Source organism: Myxocyprinus asiaticus, chromosome 41 (genome assembly GCF_019703515.2).
Source record: "Myxocyprinus asiaticus isolate MX2 ecotype Aquarium Trade chromosome 41, UBuf_Myxa_2, whole genome shotgun sequence".
In the NCBI taxonomy this organism is placed as follows: domain Eukaryota; kingdom Metazoa; phylum Chordata; class Actinopteri; order Cypriniformes; family Catostomidae; genus Myxocyprinus; species Myxocyprinus asiaticus.
Genome location: NC_059384.1, coordinates 5094803 through 5108694, shown reverse-complemented (window position 1 = coordinate 5108694; position 13892 = coordinate 5094803). Strand labels below are relative to the sequence as shown.

Here is a 13892-nt window from a genome sequence, read left to right as displayed (position 1 = left end):
AGTTGGATCTGAATTTGATTGTATGCTGCATGAATATACAGTGTAAAAAGTTTGAGTGTGTACTGAATGATGTTGGGCTGGTTTTTTGATGTGACTGCACTACTGTAGCATACGGATCAAGTTAAAGAGTCCGATGTTTTTTATTTTTTTTCAGTTGTTCTGTCATGGGTATGGTGTACATTATAATATGGCAGAATGGCTAAAAAAAGGCAAACATTTTACCTTTACATATTGTCAAGGTTTGGTATCATCCTTTTAATAAAATTGCATGTGTTTCTATGTAAGTTTATCTATGTTTAACATTGATATATGACTTTCACTCCTGTCTCGGATTGACAGTCTCGTCCCCATCCACGCCCCTGGCTCTAATGCCGCCCCCGCCCTCTGGAGTCTCTCAGCCAATAGCGATGTCCCATTTACAAATGCAGTTGCATCTTACAGACCTGCAACAGCACACAGTTGAACTACGCAAACAGCTGACAGAATTACGCCAACTACAGGTATGAGTTTATTTACAGATGTGTATATATGGCTTTTCTATGTGTGTTGTAATCTTGTGTGCATTTTTTGACAATTCTAATTTACTTTGTTCATTTGAATTCATTTACAATAAAATTATATTTTTAATTGCATCCCGGACGAGACCCCAATTGATGTTACGGCCAACTCGTTTAAGACTGCAACATAAAGGGGAGTCAGACACAAAAATAGAATTTAACTGTAAATGAATTCAAATGAACATAAAGTAAATCAGAATAGTCTAGGGGTTCTAAACAGAAAACAAATCACATAAGGAGCTGGTAAGTGCAAGTGAGTGAACCTACCTCAAAAAGAGACCAAAGAAACTGAACAAAAAGGGTTACATATATACAACACACCCCTAATCAAATCAATTAACCTATTACTCCCCCAGCCAACCAGAAATTGTATCACGCTGCCACCGTAGGACAGAGAGAGGAAGGCCAGAGCTGTAACAGTTTAAAGTATATAAATATACACATATGTACAGTATATTTACACTGATCAGCCACAACATTAAAACCACCTGCCTAATATTGTGTAGGTCCCCCTCATGACCTGCCAGTTGAACTGCGATGCACCTCACTGATCTCTGCCTGCATCACCTTTATCTATTGATGGTCTACACTCTTGAAATGGAATACACAGACTATCATTTAATTGCCAACAAAAGCCTTCATCAGCCAACTAACAAAGGACAATGCATCTATGTGAACTTCTGCAGTTAACCCAGGATGGACTTCAAAGACATTAGTCATTAATCTTACAGTTAAGACCTTAACACTTACCAATCTTAAACCATGACCTGCACTGGACATAAATAAGTAATATTGGCATTAATTTCATGCTGGTTAGCCAGATGGGAACTGGCCCCCACAGTGAGCCTGGTTTCTCCCAAGGTTATTTTTCTCCATTAACCAACATCTCATGGAGTTTTGTGTTCCTTGCCACAGTCGCCTTCAGCTTGCTCACAGGGGTTCTAAATACAATTATTATTTAATTTTTTAATTTTTATACACAATTTACAGTCATATTTAATCAAACTACACAATGATCACTTTAAGACTTTGTAGATATTACAGTTTCATTTTTTGTTAATGCATGATTTTCTGTAAAGCTGCTTTGAAATGATGTGTTGTGTGAATGCGCTATACAAATAAAAATGACTTGACTTGTGCTGCCAAAACAGCACCAACCCGCATCTCAAAATGGCATTCTGAGATGCTATTCTTCTCACCACAATTGTACAGAGTGGTTATCTGAGTTACAGAAATACTCAAACCAGCCCATCTGGCACCAACAATCATCCATGCGATTATCTAATCAGCCAATCATGTGGCAGCAGTGCAGTGCATAAAATCATGCAGATACGGGTCAGGAGCTTCAGTTAATGTTCACATCAACCATCAGAATGGGGAAAAAATTTGATTGAATTTGATTCAAAATTTTGAAATTTGATCTCAGTGATTTAGACTGTGGCATGATTGTTGGTGCCAGATGGGCTGGTTATTTCTGTAACTGCTGATCTCCTGGGATTTTCACACAGCAGTCTCAAGAATTTACTCAGAATGGTGCCAAAAACAAAAAACATCCAGTGAGTGGCAGTTCTGCATACGGAAATGCCTTGATGATGAGAGAGGTCAACAGAGAATGGCCAAACTGTTTCGAACTGACAAAGTCTACGGTAACTCAGAAAACCGCTCTGTACAATTGTTGCCACTGCCGACTTACACAATATTAGGCAGGTGGTTTCAGTGTTGTGGCTGATCGGTGTATACAGTATATATTACACATATATGCATATAAAAGCGTCTGTGTGTTTGTTACAGTTGCAGAATCAGGATTCTGTGCAGGCATTACTCAGACAGACAGAGTCTGATTTGGGAATGTGTCTGATTGAGGCATCTCGGACACAAGAAGATCCACTACAGCGTCAGCGTCTTCTGGTGGAAGAGGAGAGACTACGTTATCTTAACGAAGAAGAACTCATTATACAACAACTACAGTGAGGAAAACATATAGAATAAACACATTAATCACACAAAGTCTCTGAAACTTTTTCATTGATGTGATGTCTCATTGATTTTTTTTGCTCTGGTTACAGCGATCTAGAGCGCTCGGTGGAGGAGATGAGGGTGGGGGCGGGGCTTAACCACAACCTGGTAACCCATCAGGAAATAGAACAGAAGAGTTTGGAACTCAGGAGACTCGGAGAGACCGTCACTTACCTCAAGAGTGAGTGAACAATGAAAATAGGAATTTAAAAAAGAGAAACATAGCATATTCAACCACAGATTTGGCTCAAAAAGGTCTTTAGCTAATAGGAAGTATATACTAAGCAAATTCAAGTCACTCATGAACTGCGGCCTTTTGTTAATTGGACAAACAAGCATGTTAAGTCATAGTATGTACAGGTATATGGATATGAATATGTAACTGAGGTCCTGGTCAACCTTTAGGGGTTTTTTTTTGCATCAAAGGGCAACATTTGGGTTCTGGAAGTAAAAATACCATTAATTTTTTCCATAGTGGATTTGATTATTAACGATAACTTTTAAACCTTTAAAGACAGACCTACCGTGAGGTCTGAGGTTGTTAATCAACGGTACAGTATATGCTTCTGTTGAAGCCATCAGCTGCGTTATTTCAACTAAATTAAAAAAAAATCATGTTTAATAGCAGAATTACTGGTGAAGAACTACACTACCCATGATCCTGAGGGAGAAAATCCACCAATCAGAGAACCGCGTCAGTCTCCCTACACTCTCAGACTACTGAATTGTACTTTAAATAATTTGATTTTATACTTACTATCAACAACTTTAAATAAATAAATGTATATATTTTTTAATTAAATTATGTCATTCGCAATGCTTCATTGGATTGTAGTTCATTCCTTCATGCAAAAGGTTAAGTACACAATCTTGTACCTTTTTGTCTGATTTCCAAATACTTTTTTGCTTCAAATCAAAGTTTGTAATGTTGTGATTCACCTCGCAGCTGGTTGGTTTGGTTCATAGCTTACAACTCTTTTATGAAGGATTTTATGAACCAAGATGGCTGGAAAAGTGGGTGGGCACTGTTGCGCTCTATATTGACTCAATACATGGCTACTTATCAAATAAATAAATAAATGGGCATGAAATATTCATTTTAAATTATTTTATAAGGTTGCTATGTAGGAAATCGGATGCCTGGTACAACAGTCAATCACAGTTTAGTGGCAGTTATGCAAAAATATTTGACCACAGAATGCCACAATTGACCAATCAGAATGAAGTATTCCAGAGAGCCATGTAATAAAATTATAAATACTTTAAATAAATTAAACACACACATATGACTCACATTCTGCACTCTATTTTACATTTGATGTGTGTGTGTGTGTGTGTGTTTGTGTGTGTTTGTGTGTGTGTGTGTGTGTGTGTGTGTGTGTGTGTGTGTGTGTGTGTGTGTGTGTATAGATCAGTTCCCTACTTTACAAAGTAAGATGCGTGTGGTGTTGAGGGTTGAAGTTGAAGCCGTCAAGTTTCTGAAAGAAGAGCCACTCAGATTGGAAGCACTTCTGAAACGCTGCAGAAACATTACTAATACACTCGCTCTACTACGAAGGTAACACACAAACACACGCTCATTCACTCTGTCACTCAGACACAATCTCTAGTATCTTAACTTCCAGAGACCCCGCGTGATTTGTAACTAGTAGCACCTAGTACACAAGCAAAAATAAATAAATTTCAAGAGCAAATAGTTTTCCTAAAAATGTATGTCCTCATATATGGACAGCGGGACTACATTGTGAAATTTTAAGAAATACCAAGCTATAGAATATTTATTTTTTTAATCAAATAGTTTATTATGTGTCCAGGCGTGTTGGTTATTCATGTTTTTGAGATGTTATAGACATTACAGCTGATTTTCTAGAAAGATGAATACATAATTCTGATTAAAAGTAATGTCCAGCATCATCAAAACACTGCCAATCATGTTAAAATAAAATTTAGAATTATACAATTCTGAATCTATGTACTGATAATCATTGTCCCATGTCTGCCAAACATGTTGAGTGATCCAAACATCATCTGCAGCCTGAAACTGAACTTTTGGTTGAATTTTAGGAGTGAATGCACTTAGCTGCATAGGAAAGATATAGGATACTGCCTTGCTCCCTATTTAGCGAATGACTTAGCCTCCAGTGTGCTGTCTGTCTCCATTGGTCTCAGAACAGTTTGAAATGCACCTTAATTTCATTCTAACTCCATATAAAGCCTCTGAAAGCAACATTTTCCAGCTTTTGGATGAATTTATTCTCAATGTGAAAATGCAGAGTAATTATATATAGGAATGCATTTACTGATGTTAATGAATAGCACCTTATTGTACAGTGTTAACAAACAAAAATATAACAACATTTAGATTAAAATGAAGCAAAATGACCCACTGATTTGTTACTGTGAAAAGTTCATCAAAATAACCAACATGTTTTTGGAACGCTCCACAGCACTCATCCGAGTTCTTCATGTTTATCAGCTCGCCAAAGCGTGAAAAATTAACAAAATATTTAAAGCAGCATATCAAACGAAATTAGAGACACTACTCTTTACAATCAAGTAGGTTTCAGTGAAAATATTTGAAGAGGTTTCTAACCAGAGGCACTTTTGTTGGTGCTGCGCCCATAGAAGCAGTTCACGGAAATCGACGCCATGGTGTTTGGTCACATGACTCCGTGCGTCAGAAGTTTAACCCTTAAATGACTCCTTAGAGTGTCCTGAACAGTATGCAATGGGTTTAAATGAATTTAAATTATGCTTTGTGTATAGCAAATCCAAGATAGTGAGTCCTCGCATGAGTCTGCGGGGTCGCAAGAGGTTAAAGGAATATTTCACCCAAAAATGTAAATTCTGTCATTATTAGAAAGAAAGTGAAATGGGTTCGTAGCAACATTAATCCCAAATTACGCTTTGGTCAGACGTGAACGCTAGGTGCCTGCATACAGGACTCGTGATTGCATACAGGACTCATGATTGCAAGTTTTGTCACCAGCAGAGTGCGCGAGCATTTTTCTAACACGCAGAATGCGCATGCACATGGAATTATTTGCACTAATTAGAGGGTCCACAAGGTGGCAACACTTACAGTTGAGCTGTTGCTGTCACGAAGAAGCGCTAGAAGATGTAATCACCTCTAAATGAGGAGACTAACGTAGAAACAGCAACAGTGGATGTGCACATCAAGAGTGCGTGTGTGAGGAGGTCAGGAGATACCTGTGTGATGAGGAGGAGGGCGTGGCCGGGCCGTGAGGACGCACGCCCAGCGCTGAGTTGTCCTAATCAGCCGGGAGGGGGATAAAGACGAGCCGGGGGTGCCAATATAACGGGGTTCACAGGACGGGCAAGTTGGAGGCGGGAACTGGCAGAACAGTCAACATCATTTTAATGACATAACTGAACTTAAACAAACACACAGACACACAAACAGCGGCCACGTATGTCTCTCTCCCTCTCTTGAACTGGCGCCTCCGGCTCGTCTTTATCCCTCTCTCGGATGATTAGGACTATTCAGCACCGGGCGTGCGTCCTCACGGCCCATCCACGCCCTCCTCCTCTTCACAACCTGCATTTGTATAACTCAAGTCTGAAAGAATATAAAGAAGATTAATGGTTCTAAACTCCTGAGGAGAAATAGTACATAATCCCATAGCAGTCACAGCATGCATGCGCCAACCGCCTGTGTATGCGTGCACAGTCAAATGAAGTATATTTTGAAATCTGAATGTTCGACTGTACGCAGACGCTAAGTGTTCGCGTCAAAACCGAAGTATACTTTAGGGTGAGGAAATGATGACAGAATTTTCTTTTTTGGTAGAACCACCCCTTTAATATGTACAAATTTCTTTACATTAGATGATAAAAATAGACTTTTCTCAGAACTAACTTTGCTTTTCTTTTGCAATAACTTTCAAGCAACTGGTGCAAAATAATAATAACAAGCTCAACATAGACAAAATTTTCATTTCATTTTTGGCAGAACTATCCCTTTAAGAGTTCTTCAGTGTGTGTGTTTGTACAGGCAGGTATCGGAAGGCGTGTGGAGGACTCCTGATGACTTCAGTAGTTCTGTTTCCAGCTCCAGCGATGTTGACTTCAGCCGAAGTTCTGATCTAGATATTCTTACCAGCCCGTCTCTAAATCTGCCTGACCTAGGGGGCACCTTATCGGGCACTGCCACTCTCTCTGGCTCCCTGGGCACTAATACCACCCTGGGGACAAACCCCAGCCTGACTAGTACTTCCAGTATAGGTAAAAGCCAGCTTAAAAGTTGACATGAAATCAGAATTGACCCAATTTACTTTCTTAATACAAGTTCCTGGTCTTATTGTATACGAGTCACCAGTGAACTTCTATTTTACTTGGAAATCTGTCACATTATGGAAGTGAAATGGGTTGGGAATGCTGTTTAATACTGACTTAATGTTATCTTAGACATATTGATTCATTCAATACATTATTTCAGAGATCATTAGAATTGAAACAACATTTATTTTTAGGTAAGTTGTCAAGATAAATGGACGTGTTGATAATGTATTATTTAGTTAGTTGACTGAGTGATCAATTGATTGGTTGATTGAATTTGGACTGATTTCAGAAGGTACCACTAGTCTGTCAAACGTGCTCGGCTCCAGTGTTGGTGGCACTCTGAGCAGCAGTGGCATTTCAGGCTGCACCACACTGGGTAACTGGTTGGCAGGAGCTGGGGCAACAGACCCCATCATGCCTGAGATGGACAGCTCCTCCGCAGGGGCAATAAAGACCTCTGGCCTGGAAGACCTGCCCATACGTAGAGAATCTGACAAAGGAGTGTCCGTGGAGGTCCGACTGGTAATGAACACACTTAAAGATTTTATATTATGTAAAAGTGGGTGTTTGTGAGAATGTAGTTTTATCTAGCCAGACTTTTGGCTATCGACATAAAGTCTGGTGCACATTATAGCTTAATTTCTTAACAAGATCTGCTCAGTTAGACTCGAAAACATTGTTTGACCAACATACTGAATATAACGACCAACCATAATTTACTTATTTAAGTGATGTTTTGGCACAGGTAAATCCAAAATCAATGATATCATGACAAAAGATCATACTTTTATGCCACACACTGATATATTGTTCAGTTCAAATAATGGTGCATGGTTGTACAGACAACACCAAAGAAATTAGTGGAAAATATATATTCGGTGCTGGGTAGATTACTTCTGAATTGTAATCTGGTACTGATTGCAAATTAAATGACTAAAAATATAGTCAGTAACTCTTCGATAACAGTTTTAAGGTAATCTAATCTGATTGTTTTTAGATTACTTCTGACCTAATTCTTGTTTATTTGATGCCACATGCATTTGAGTAGAATAAACTTGTACCATTTTGACAATGTTGCTGAAATGTAAAGTAAAAAAGTAAAAAACACTTAATGGATCAAATTATGAGAACTGATATGATTTTGTGTGTGTGTTTTTGTTTTGTCTGTTTCTGAGTGAAATAAAAAAGGCACTTAAAATTCCAGCAATTTTGGCATTGCAAACACCATTAATGTGTGGTAACAGATCGGACCAGTTATATTTGAGAATCAGCGTCACAAATAAAAATAGTCGCAACAATGGTCGCAAAAGTGCATTCATGTACATTTATGAAGCCGAGTACAATAGCAATTTGAGAAACTAATTCTGTACAAAATGTAAAACAAATAAAATAAAAACAGAACAAAAAAAAAAAAAAAAACTAATTTCTACAGCACTAATGCAATCAGCTCTGCATTTATGTGTGGATTACCGATCCATCTTCAGTGTAATTATGGCTGGTGGCTAGTATCAGGTCTGTATGTGCAATTCCACCCCCGACCACCTGCCCCACTCCTTTAATTTTTTTTTTTTTAAGACTTATTGAACATACAGTTGTGCTCAAATGTTTACATACCCTGGCAGAAATTGTGAAATTTTGGCATTGATTTTGAAAATATGACTGTCTTTTATTTAAGGATAGTGATCATATGAAGCCATTTATTATCACATAGTTGTTTGGCTCCTTTTTAAATCATAATGATAACAGAAATCACCCAAATGGCCCTGATCAAAAGTTTACATACCCTTGAATGTTTGGCCTTGTTACAGACACACAAGGTGACACACACAGGTTTAAATGGCAATTAAAGGTTAATTTCCCACACCTGTGGCTTTTTAAATTGCAATTAGTGTCTGTGTATAAAAAGTCAATGAGTTTGTTAGCTCTCACGTGGATGCACTGAGCAGGCTAGATACTGAGCCATAGGGAGCAGAAAATAACCGTCTAAAGACCTGCGTAACAAGGTAATGGAACTTTATAAAGATGGAAAAGGATATAAAAATATATCCAAAGCCTTGTAAATGCCAGTCAGTACTGTTACTTCACTTATTAAGAAGTGGGAAATTCGGGGATCTCTTGATACCAAGCCAAGGTCAGGTAGACCAAGAAAGATTTCAGCCACAACTGCCAGAAGAATTGTTCGGGATACAAAGAAAAACCCACAGGTAACCTCAGGAGAAATACAGGCTGCTCTGGAAAAAGACTGTGTGGTTGTTTCAAGGAGAACAATACTTGTTGACCCGTCTCCAAACATAGAGCTTATGGTTGTGACCATAAAGCTCTATTTTGGTCTCGTCACTCCAAATTACAGTGTGCCAGAAGGCGTGTCAAGGTGTTGTCGGGCGTATTGTAACCGGGCTTTTTTGTGGCATTGGCTTCTTTCTGGCAATCCGACCATGCAGCTCATTTTTTTTCAAGTATCGTCGTATTGTGCTCCTTGAAACAACCACACCGTCTTTTTCCAGAGCAGACTGTATTTCTCCTGAGGTTACCTGTGGGTTTTTCTTTGTATCCCCAACAATTCTTCTGGCAGTTGTGGCTGAAATCTTTCTAGGTAAATATCACATGTGAGTGAAAAAATATTTTTATTGGGCATCATTTCCTATCAAGCTGTAATTTCGCCAAATTATGGCAAAAGTGTATAAATATATTATGAAGCAACACCATTTTATGTGTAATTTGCATCAGGCAGTCTGTGAACATTTTATGGGTGGTTTGTAGGCGTGCCGTCTGAGACTGAGAGCAATGTGGATGTGACCTATTGAATATGCAATATTAAAAGTATTGATGTACATTATTGTTTTGCTAAGTGAAGCTTTGTAATACTTGTGCATGTTTGTGTGTTAAGGCCGCCGAACGAGACTGGGAGGAGAAGAGAGCCAGTTTAACTCAGTTCAGCGCTCAGGACATCAACCGTCTGCTGGAGGAAACTCAAGCAAAGCTCATGAAGGCCATTCCTGATCTGGATTTTGCTGCCAAGCAGATCACCAAACCGGCTGTACCTCCAAAACCCCAACTCTCCTCTCTGCCAGCCCCTGGATCCACTTCCTCCACCCCGAGCTTAACACCTGAACATCACCCCAGCAAAACGCCACCCAAACCACCCAGCAAAGACAGTATTCCACGCAGGGGATCAGGTGAGATTACATTGAAAACACATTACTTTAATGTAAATTAAATTAATATATTTGATTTAATATATTTATTTGTATATAGACAGAAAGCTACATCATGATAATGTCTGATGATTTGATTGATGGATAGACAGATGAATACGTTTATTTATTTCCTGATTGATTGATTAGGAGAGTTGACTGTGCAACGGTATCGAACAGAGAAGCCATCTAAGTCTCCGCCCCCTCCTCCACCACGCCGAAGTTTTCCATCAGCCCTCGGACACACGACCAACAGCAGTGGAGAAGTTATCACCATAAGCAAGAGCTTGAAGGTGAATAATTAAAATGTATATGCACTTGTGACATTTAAAATAACAAAAATGTGTAATTTGGCTTTGTACTTTTTCAATTAGGTCTTCTCAAGTGTTTGGGTCAATGACTTGACACTCATTGTTTTGTCCAGATCTATTAAGTTATTCAAAAATACATAAAAAAATGCATTTCACACAAAACAATTACTTGAAAACAACTCGTCATGATAAACATGTTTTTAATTTCTGAGTTCAAAGTCATTGGTTATCTTTTCTGGGCTTGTAGTCTAAGTGGTCTGGAAGAGACAATAAAAAAAAGTCTCATTAAAAGCTGAAATTCTTGAAAAAAGAAATGATGGCATAAGTCATTTGGAATAATCATTTAGTATTATTTCGTAACAAGAAAAAAGAAAAATGGTGAAACAATTTGTTTTAAAATATTAATATTTGAAAAACTTTTGTCCACCGAATCAAAGTCAAAGGGACAAACCACAAACCAGCTACAGGGTGATGGTCTCTCAAGGCTCATTGATGCGCAAGGGCAACGAAGGCAATCCTGGTCCAAACCGACAGAAGGTCTACTGTGGCACAAATTTGAATGTTGGTTACAGGAAGAATGTGTCACGACACACAGTGTATCGCACCCTGATGCGTATGGGGCTGCATAGCTGCAGACAGGTCAGAGTGCCCATGAAACCACCATCGAAAGCACCTACAATGGGCACACAAGCATCGGAACTGGACCTTGGAGCAGTGGAGCAGCGCCGTTTACCTGGGGAAGTGATGGCACCAGGATGCACTGTGGGAAGACAACAAGACGGTAGATGAAGTGTGATGCTCTGGGCAGTGTTCTGCTGGGAAACCCTGGGTCCGCCTATTCATGTGGACGTCAATTTAACACACGCCACCTACCTAAACATCGTTGCAGACCAGTTACACCCCTTCATGGCAATGGCATTCTCTGATGGCAGTGGCCTCATTCAGCAGGATAATGCACCCTGCCACACTGCACACATTGTTCGGGAATGGTTTGAGGAACAGGATGAAGAGTTCAAGGTGTTGCCCTGGCCTCCAAATTCCCCAGATCTCAATCCGATTGAGCATCTGTGGGATGTGCTGGACAAACAAGTCCAATCCACGGCGGCTCCACCTCACAATTTACAAGACTTGAAGGATCTACACAAAAGCTCATTGGGGTTAAGATCCAAAACACTCTGTGATGAGGAGGAGGGCGTGGCCGGGCTGTGATGGAGCACGGCTGGCGCTGAATCAGTTGATCAGTGGGAGAGCGAGATAAGGGGCGGCCGGAAACGCCGGTGTGAGAGAGAGACGCACGCGGCCATGTTGCCTGTGTGTCTGTGTCCTTATGATTTATGTTGTTTTAAGTTCATTTATTTCATTAAAGTTTATGTTTACTGTCCAGCTGGTTCCCGCCTCCTCCTTGCCCGCCCTTAGACTGTTACACACTCTTTTCCAAATATCTGTTATCCAATGTCTGTGATTCTTTGCCCACTCTAACCTTTTCTTTTTGTTTTTCTGTTTCAAAAGTGGCTTTTTCTTTGCAATTCTTCCCATAAGGCCTGCACCCCTGAGTCTTCTCTTTACTGTTGTACATGAAACTGGTGTTGAGCGGGTAGAATTCAATGAAGCTGTCAGCTGAGGACATGTGAGGTGTCTATCTCAAACTAGAGACTCTAATGTACTTATCCTCTTGTTTAGTTGTACATCTGGCCTTCCACATCTCTTTCTGTCCTTGTTAGAGCCAGTTGTCCTTTGTCTTTGAAGACTGTAGTGTACACCTTTGAAATCTTCAGTTTTTTGGCAATTTCAAGCCTTGTATAGCCGTCATTCCTCAAAACAATGATTGACTGACGGGTTTCTAGAGAAAGCTGTTTCTTTTTTGCCATTTTTTGCCATCTATTGCATACCGTGGCAACTCAAAAACAAACACAAAGACAATGTTAAGCTTCATTTAATGAACCAAATAGCTTTCAGCTGTGTTTGATATAATGGCAAGTGATTTTCTAGTACCAAATTAGCAATTTAGCATGATTACTCAAGGATAAGGTGTTGGAATGATGGCTGCTGTCTAGATTTGATCAAAAATTACTTTTTTCAAATAGTGATGCTGCTGTTTTTTTACATCAGTAATGTCCTGACTATACTTTGTGATCAGCTGAATGCCACTTTGGTGAATTAAAGTACCAATTTCCTTCCGAAATTGCAAAATCTGTACATTATTCCAAACTTTTGGCCGCCAGAGTGTATTTAGTGTGTGTGTGTGTGTGTGTGTGCGTGTGTGTGTGTGTATATATATATATATATATATATATATATATATATATATATATATATCTACCTTGAAAAAAAAATGTGTTTGAATTGATGACAAAATTCACTTTAATAATAGACAAATTTAACACATTATGTGTCTTGTTTTTGTAGAAAACTGAGAACAAAGAGGATGCTGATGTACTGACTCAATCTCAGACACCACCCATCAAACACAGACGGCCCTCGACCTCTGACGGGCCCTCATCCACACCACCCGTCGTCGCCGCTTCCGGCATGGAGGATGAAGATGAGGATGAGAAGATTATGGCAGAACTGGAGGTAAATTCACAAAGAGGGTCTGACATAAGGCATAGTGATCTTTTTTACCATTTAGGGCATTACGATGTATCCACACATACAGTAAGAGCTACTAGAAGGATACAGATGCCAATTAAAGACACTGAGGTATAGAAACTCATCATTGTTTGGTGTCAATACATGCATAAGTTATTATTTGCATTGTTTTGTTTAATGTATGCCAGAGATTGGGAGTAATGTTTTTTTTTTTTATTCACACAAACACATCTCCACACACACCAACACACACTTGTGTGACAGGCGTTTCAGAGAGCTTCAGTGAGAGAGAGGGTCACTGCTCAAACCAAAAACCCTGCAGAGGTCACTGCTAACAGTGTTGACAGGGCAGGCAAGTGGATCAACAACTCTCTTTGGAGAGAGGTAACGTGTGAACCAATCTTCTGCCGTTTCCCATCTCAAACCTTTCTGTAACGTCTGGCATCGAGTATTTTCCTGAAATCTACTAATACAGTCTATCACAAAACCCATTAATCTGTCATCTTTTCAAGTCTTTTAACCAACTGTGCTACAGCGTGCTACTACACAGCCTTAATGTGCCTCAGTATTCATGTTTACCGTATCAATCCGTGGTCTCTTTCGTCACACATTCACATTTTACCTCAAATCGATTTCCATTTTTTTATGGCTTTCCATCTGTTTTGTAATTATCTGTGCAGGATACAAGTAAAGGAAAATAATTTAGCTTTAGTCAACCGGTTATTATTGCAAAACAAACATTTTCAGGGTGATTCGAGACCTGATCACCCTGTCAGGGTTTGTTTTGCAATTCTGACCTACTCGCTGTAGCTTCATTATCCCTTACTTAATTCCTTTTCATGGAGTATTAGAAAAATAACATTCTGATACAACAGACAGTGATTTCTTAATCTATCAGTCAAGGGCATCTCTCTGTCTCTGTT

General features: G+C 39.3%; 1 protein-coding gene across 3 annotated transcripts in view; it reads left to right on the top strand.

Annotated features, from left to right (window-relative positions):
• Positions 1-13892, top strand: part of LOC127431536 (SRC kinase signaling inhibitor 1-like) — a 77023-nt gene that overhangs the window by 45228 nt on the left and 17903 nt on the right. For all 3 annotated transcript variants that reach the window (XM_051681985.1, XM_051681987.1, XM_051681986.1), the window contains 9 exons: positions 340-500; positions 2349-2524; positions 2624-2754; positions 3984-4131; positions 6589-6818; positions 7165-7397; positions 9763-10051; positions 10220-10362; positions 12787-12954. In XM_051681985.1, coding sequence (XP_051537945.1) covers positions 340-500; positions 2349-2524; positions 2624-2754; positions 3984-4131; positions 6589-6818; positions 7165-7397; positions 9763-10051; positions 10220-10362; positions 12787-12954 — 1679 coding nt within the window. The remainder of the gene's footprint in view (positions 1-339; positions 501-2348; positions 2525-2623; positions 2755-3983; positions 4132-6588; positions 6819-7164; positions 7398-9762; positions 10052-10219; positions 10363-12786; positions 12955-13892) is intronic.